The 7,961-nt window shown below is 40.2% G+C and overlaps 1 protein-coding gene across 1 annotated transcript; it reads left to right on the plus strand.

The window, feature by feature from the left end:
* Nucleotides 1-743: 743 nt before the first annotated feature.
* Nucleotides 744-7,360, plus strand: LOC139023968 (zinc finger and SCAN domain-containing protein 9-like). Its single transcript, XM_070438263.1, has 2 exons — nt 744-1,342; nt 7,059-7,360. Exons 1-2 carry the CDS (start codon nt 1,012-1,014, stop codon nt 7,358-7,360), a joined length of 633 nt encoding a protein of 210 aa, XP_070294364.1. The 5' UTR covers nt 744-1,011.
* The last annotated feature ends 601 nt before the right edge of the window (nt 7,361-7,961 follow it).

Consider the following 7,961-nt stretch of genomic DNA (forward strand, 5'->3'; position numbering starts at 1 on the left):
GTTCCTCTGTGGAGATGGGAGAACCTTCCAGAAGGACAATCATCTCTGCAGCACTCCACCAATCAGGCCTTTATGTAGCAATGATTAAAACCTCTTAAGGATACGCCCCTTTTTTTCAAAAACCTGTTTTTGTTTTGTGTGTTTTGGGTATATGTTGTGAAATTGTTAGATATTACTTGTTAGATATTACTGCACTGTCGGAGCTAGAAACACAAGAATTTTGTTACACCATCAAAAATATCTGCTAAACACGTGTAAGTGACCAATAAAATGTGATTCGATTTTGATTTGAAATAAATGTCCTATTTATCAAAGGTGCTTTTGCCTCTTGCCACTCAAAATGACTCCAAAGGATTTGCATTTGTTAAAAGTCCATTTTGATACAGAAACACTAAACGATGATTTAGATTTAATAAGAACCAGTTGATTGACAAAGTCATGAAAAATTTGAAGAATTTAATAAACCACATTTTGGCTATGATAAAAGATATGCCTCTGGGGTCAAAATTATCCATGTCAGAAGTGTGGTTCAATGCAAATATGTAGTGGTGTGTAAAGTTTGTTTTAAATTCTCACTCATTAAAAACGAATCAATCAACACATGCTTCTCTTTGAACGACTTAATATAATATTAACCTTTTATGAAATYAATGAAAAATAAACTTTTGGTTCCTCAACTGCGTTGCCCACTCCAGTCAGCAGATGGCGATGTGCGTCTTTTAGGTTCAGGCGATGCTGCTAGTTTGACGTCTAATCTAGTGGACGGGACGCTCCTTCAACAACAACAGCTAGTCAGACACCTCCGTAGCTTTCGAGCAAACATAGCTACAACATTCAGGCTTTTTACAATGTTTTGGTGTATATTAGTCGCTGTGTATTAAACACACTTCTGTCGTATGTACTTGTTGGCCCATTTAATTATATATTTACGTTGTTTGTCAGCTAGCTGGTTTGCTAAGTTAGCTTAGAACTAGGCTAGTCACTAATGCTAGCTAGCTAACATCCCCGACCATGAGTTCACTTAGTTACTCTCRTCCTGCTCAAGAAGAGGCGGTCTGCTGGACGGAGAAAGAAGCACTCCCCAAAGAGGAGGAGGAAGAGAAAGATGTTACAATACAAAAACAAGTAGAGGGTGAGGCTGTTACAGTGAAAGAAGAAGAGAAAGACGTTTCAGTGAAAGAAGAGGAAGACGCGTTCAGAGTGAAAGAGAAGGAGGATGTTACAGTAAAAGAAGAGGTGGCAGAGAAAGAGGAGGATGCAGTTTTTGGAGTGAAAGAGGAGAAGGGGGAGATTACTGTCACAATGGATGAGGAAGGGGAGGTTGGAGATCTGTTTAACACCAGTAAGTACCGTCTCTGCAGTCGTTGAACCAATGTGCAGTAAAGGAGTTCTACACTTTCACGTTGTTCTGTAGGAATGGCTGAAGCTACACTGTAAGGTGTAGAACATCAAGAGTGGACCATCAACAAAACGTTAACAATTGATCAAATGCATCCAYTGACAATGCCTGAAATACTGTAGTCCTCAATATCTCCTATTAGATTAGCCCAATATGTAGTCTTAAAGGGGCAATCAGCAGTTGTTACATCCATTTTGGGACTTATACATTAATGATATGTACCCATTGTTTCTTTAAGAAATCACTTAAAGTGACTCATAGATAATAAACAGAGTAGCAGCAGCGTAAAAGAGGGGTCTTCTACACTACCCACAATGCACTATTTCTCAACGTCATAATGGAGGATCTACTCTGTTCAACCGAGTTTGTATGTTAGCTTGGTAGCTAGCGAAAGCGTGCAAACGTTAGCCACACCTCATGCTTTTCATGCACTGTGTGGTTGTGTGTGTTTATTGGGAACGCGTTAGCACGGTAGGTTCTGGTGCCTTCTTCCCGTGGGCTCAAAATGAAAGAGAAAGTCATACCCGCATGCTCCTTTTATTCTGTGTTTATATCGAGTAAGAAAAAGTGTATATTTTGGGTTCTGATGGGGTACGACAGTTTAACATTTATAGGCATTTATAACTCTACCTACATGTACATGTTACCRCAATTACCTCGATTAACCAGTGCCCCCGCACATTGACTCTGTACCGGTACTCCCTGTATATAGCCTTGCTATTGTTATTTTACTGCTGCTGTTTAATTATGTTACTTTTATTTTGTATTTTTTACTTAACACTCATTTTTCTTGACTTCTTTGTTGGTTAAGGGCTTGTAACTAAGTCTGTAGCCTTGAGCACCGAGATGCAGTGTCTTAGATATATAATATTCAGCCAATGTTTTTTTTTCATGCCGTTATATTAAAGGCAAAACATACGTAGATTCAATTKCATTCATGAATTGGTTTGAAACTTTTGTTTTTGAACCTTCTCAAAGTTGGTTCCTTGACGGATTTGTAAAAAATGGTTTGTCAAAAAACACTTAATTATTTAAATGTAACCTTTATTTAACTAGGCAAGTCAGTTAACAACAAATTCTTATAGACAATGACTGCCTAACCCGGATGACACTGGGCCAATTGTGCGCCGCCCTATGGGACTCCCAATCACGGCCGGTTGTGATAGCTTGGTTCGAATCCAGGCTGTTTCTGTAGTGATGCCTCGAGCACTGAGATGCAGTGTCTTAGACCGCTGCGCCACTCAGGAGCCCCAAAATCATGTTCTTGTGCTGTCCCCAACTAAAATAAATCTTGGTCAACCGTTCTTTCTACCAATCGCCCCATGTGTTTTTATAAAATCAACTATATGTACATAACTTGTCTGATGCTTTAAGCTCACTGTTTGATTAAATAATTACAGATAGACAAATTACTAGAGGGAGCCAGTCATCCATATAACCTAACCAGAAGAAGAAAATTATACAAATCTAAAATAAAATTGTATTGCCATTGCCAACTATGTAAAAATAACCTACATAAAGCCAACAAATAAAAACATTGCAGGTAGAAAATATCAGGATAAAAAATAAATATTCTATAAATCACATTGGCTGCACGAACTTGAAACATTCTATCAACTGGGTCAGCTGAAACCCGCGATAGCAAGCTTGCGACATTGTATAAAATATTCTGGGCCCTCAGTTTTCCAGTGAGTTCGGGACAGACACAGCTTTAGGCTATTTTTGCAAAGGATAAGAAGTCATCTTAAATATGGGATCTTGTTGTCAAACAGTTTTTTATATTCGGATCTCTGAAATGCACTCGAACTACCTAACATTTAGTGTCTCCTTATGTTACGCTGGGAAAACAGTTTTCATCAGAAATTATAAATCATTTCAGAGTTTGGATTTAGCAATGGTTTTAACCGAGAGTTATCTGAAGTTGATTGACAACAGAGAGAGAATAAAGTAGACGGCACARGTCAAACGTTTGATTTATGACCCTATGTCCGGATGATGCGTGCAGGCCCATATTTGGGCATCCGGTCAGGACATCCTGGCGGGAAGTCATCACGTGGTTATGCCCATATAGGGGCATCCTGTCAGGACATCCTTTTCCTGTTCTCACGCCTTAGAGTGAGTGTTAATTTATGTATATAATGCATTTATTCCTTTGAAGTAGTCATGATGATTGATGTCTAGGGACCTCGTTGAACAGGGGGGATGTGTTTGAACATTTCAAAGAGTATGGCCCCACACCCACCCTATTTTATTGCCCTTAGGGTTGTTGTCTATGAAGCAGGAATGTCTGCAAGGGGGATTGTGTGTGTGTGTGTGTGTGTGTCTCTACAGGGTTGTTAGAAACAAGGTCCCTTCTCATTGTGTACATTTCAAGCTTTCAACAACAATAAAACAACCATCTAAATAATGTTTCTCGGCCTAACACACTGTTGAGTTTCCTATTTAGTTCTCTTTATTTGTACATGCACCGAGCTTCCAGGTGGCTCCAGCCTATGGATGTTCGGTGCATGTACACCGGGGGGGATCAATCATCATGACAACTTCAAAGGAATAGATGCATTATATACATAAATTAACACTCACTCTAAGGTGTGAGAACAGGATGTCCTGACAGGATGCCCCTATATTGGCACTCCCTAGAGCATGTGATAACTTCCCGCCAGGATGTCCTGACCGGATGCCCAAATATGGGCATGCACACGTCATCCGGACATAGGGTCATAAATCAATTTGGTGGCCTTATGGGTCCTACAGTAGGTCTATGTTATTGTTAGGTGAAGTTATGGGCCAATTTGGCAAACACTTACAAACCCTTATTGTCAGGCTGATGGCAAAGCTAGCCAAAGAGCATTTTTCTAGTTGAAGTGTTTAACTATAAATCAGTTGATTTGCGACAATAACACAAACATATTAAGCAGGTGATTCAAGCCTTACAATTATAATCCAAAAGTAATGTGAAATGCACTCATAATCAACCTGTAAATGGAGGTTACTCCCCTGAGTTTTCCCCCACGTTGGTGAACTAGTGAATAGACAGAGCTTAACTTAGGGCTAGGCCCCTTTTTTCTCAATTTCCGCCTGAATGACATGCCCAAAGTAAACTGCCTGTTGCTCAGGCCCTGATGCCAGGATATGCATATAATTGGTACCATTGGAAAGAAAACACTTTAAAGTTTGTAGAAATGTTAAAGAAAATCTAAAAAAATAAAAATAAAATTTGTTGAGAGACCATCCTCTTAGAATTGCAAGAGAAAGGGCATACTGGAAATTTGCTCCCAGGATGTAATCCCTATGGCTTCACAGGGTGTCAGCAGTCTTTGTTCAAGGTTTCAGGCTTGTAACTTCCAAAACGAATAAGAAATATCAGTTTTAGTACAGGAACACAGTCTTGGAAATTCGTGTTTGCACGCACGACATGAAGACAGGACGCACCTGCTAAAATCGGTTTCCTATTGGACATACTTCTTTCCGTAAGAAATATTATAGTTTGATTACATTTAGGGTATCTGAGGATCGCTTTTTGGATTTCTTTGTCTGCATGTTGAACGAGTGGATTACTCAACCAGTGGGTCAGAAGTTTACATACACTAAGTTGACTGTGCCTTTAAACAGCTTGGAAAATTCCAGAAAATGATGTCATGGCTTTAGAATCTTCTGATAGGCTAATTGACATAATTTGAGTCAATTGGAGGTGTACCTGTGGATGTATTTCAAGGCCTACCTTCAGACTCAGTGCCTCTTTGCTTGACATCATGGGAAAATCTAAAGAAATCAGCCAAGACCTCAGAAAAACAATTGTAGACCTCCACAAGTCTGGTTCATCCTTGGGAGCAATATCCAAATGCCTGAGGGTACCATGTTCATCTACACAAACAATAGTACGCAATTATAAACACCATGGGACCACGCAGCCATCATACCACTCAGGAAGGAGACGCGTTCTGTCTCCTAGAGATGAACGTACTTTGGTATGAAAGTGCAAATCAATCCCAGAACAACAGCAAAGGACCTTGTGAAGATGCTGGAGAAAACCGATACAAAAGTATTTATATCCACAGTAAAACGAGTATCGACAACCTAAAAGGCCGCTCAGCAAGGAAGAAGCCACTGCTCCAAAAGCGCCATAAAAAAGCCAGACTACGGTTTGCAACTGCACATGGGGACAAAGATCGTTCTTTGTGGAGAAATGTCCTCTGGTCTGATGAAACAAAAATAGAACTGCTTGGCCATAATGACCATCGTTATGTTTGGAGGACAAAGGGGGAAGCTTGCAAGCCGAAGAACACTATCCCAACCGTGAAGCATGGGGGTGGCAGCATCATGTTGTGGTGGTGCTTTGCTGCAGGAGGGACTGGTGCACTTCAAAAAATAGATGGCATCATGAGGGAGGAAAATTATGTGGATATATTGAAGCAACATCTCAAGACATCAGTCAGGAAGTTGAAGCTTGGTCGCAAATGGGTCTTCCAAATGGACAATGACCGCAAGCATACTTCCATAAGATGAGGCAAAATGGCTTAAGGACAACAAAGTAAAGGTATTGGAGTGGCCATCACAAAGCCCTGACCTCAATCCTATAGAAAATGTGTAGGCAGAACTGAAAAAACGTGTGCGGGCCAAGAGAGCCTTACAAACCTGACTCAGTTACACCAACCTCTGTTTCAGGAGGAAATGGGCCAAAATTCACCCAACTTATTGTGGGAAGCTTGTGGAAGGCTACCCGAATTGTTTAAACCGAAGTTAAGACAGTTTAAAAGGCAATGCTACCAAATACTAATTGGAGTTTTATGTAAACTTCTGACCCACTGGGAATGTGATGAACGAAATAAAAAGCTGAAATAAATCATTCTCTCTACTATTAATCTGACATTTCATATTCTTAAAATAAAGTGGTGACCCTAACTGACCCTAAAGACAGGGAATTTTTACTAGGATTAAATTATCAGGAATTGTGAAAAAACTGAGTTTAAAATGTTTGGGCTAAGGTGTATGTAAACTTCTAACTTCAACTGCATATGTACCTAAATGTAATAATATCCATAATTTTTATGATTATACATTTGAATTGCGCGCCCTCCAGTTTCACTGGAAGTTTCAAGCTAGCGGGACACCTAGGCCTTAAGAATGGGAGTTTTAAATAGACTGAAGAAGTTCATGTAAGTTTCCTTGAGTAGCACTCCTGATCTTGCACTGATAGTGTGCTGTAATATTCAGAATACATTGTGAAAAAACACATCTTCGCTCACCATTTTTGCTCCAGGCAGAGATGCTACATCCAAACTAGCGGTTCCTCATTAGCATGGAGGAGTTTCTGCAACCAAATTGTGTGTGCATCGCCCTCGTGGCGCCAATTTTAGCAAACACAGAAAGGGGCCTATATTGGAAACCAAACGTTGTCTGGCACACTGCTTAGGATTTCAACAACTTAAATAACTTTTTTCAAGCCTACAATCATCAATGTTACTACTAATGTGAAAACAAGATTGAAAATATGACTATTCTTCCTCATTTTAAGACATTTGTTAAATAATTTTAACATTCATTACAGATGTCAATTGTTGTACAATGTCATGGCTACGCTGTCGGCATCACCTTTTACAGTGGAGTTCTGCTTTTTGTGGACCTTTTAACCATCTGTCTGACTTTGTTGTTCACACAGGAGAGAGACGTGACTATTGTGGATCCTCTGGGGAGCCTCACAACCTCAATGATGCTGACGAGGCAGAGAAGAGTCTCTCCACATTAGAACACCTCAAGAAACACCAGCAGAGATCCAAAGGGAAGAGAACTCACTGCTGCTCTGATTGTGGAAAGAGATTCACTCTCATCAGGCATTACAATTCAATCAGAGAATCCACACAGGAGAGAAATCTTTTAGCTGTACTAAAATGTGGGAAGAGTTTTACTCAGTCAACCAGCCTGAAATCACACCAGAGAATCACACAGGAGAGAAACTTATAGCTGTGATCAATGTGGGAAGAGTTTTACTCAGTCAACCCATCCCTGATATCACACCAGAGAATACACACAGGAGTGAAACCTTATAGCTGTGCTCAATGTGGGAAGAGATTCACCTCCTCAAAAGTTGTTAAAGTACATCAGAAAATCCATACAGGGAGAGAAACCTTTAGCTGCTCTGACTGTGGAAAGAGTTTTCTTCTCTGGACAATTAAAATCACACCAGAGAAACACACACAGGAGAGAAACCCTGTAGCATGTGATGAATGTGGGAAGAGTTACACTACATTTAACAATCTGATGGTACACCAGAGAACACACACAGGAGAGAAACCTTATTGCTGTGGTCAATGTGGGAAGAGTTTTACTCAGCCACAGACCCTGATATCACACCAGAGAACACACACAGGAAGAGAATCTTATAGCTGTAGTCAATGTGAGAAGAGTTTTACTTGGCCTCACACCCTGATATCACACCAGAGAACACACACAGGAGAGAAACCTTAATCTGTGATCAATGTGGGAAGAATTTACTCAGTCCAAGCCACTTGATATCACACCAGAGAACACACACAGGAGAGAAACCTCATAGCTGTGCTCAATG

This window comes from Salvelinus sp. IW2-2015, unplaced genomic scaffold, assembly GCF_002910315.2.
Source record: "Salvelinus sp. IW2-2015 unplaced genomic scaffold, ASM291031v2 Un_scaffold640, whole genome shotgun sequence".
NCBI lineage: Eukaryota > Metazoa > Chordata > Actinopteri > Salmoniformes > Salmonidae > Salvelinus > Salvelinus sp. IW2-2015.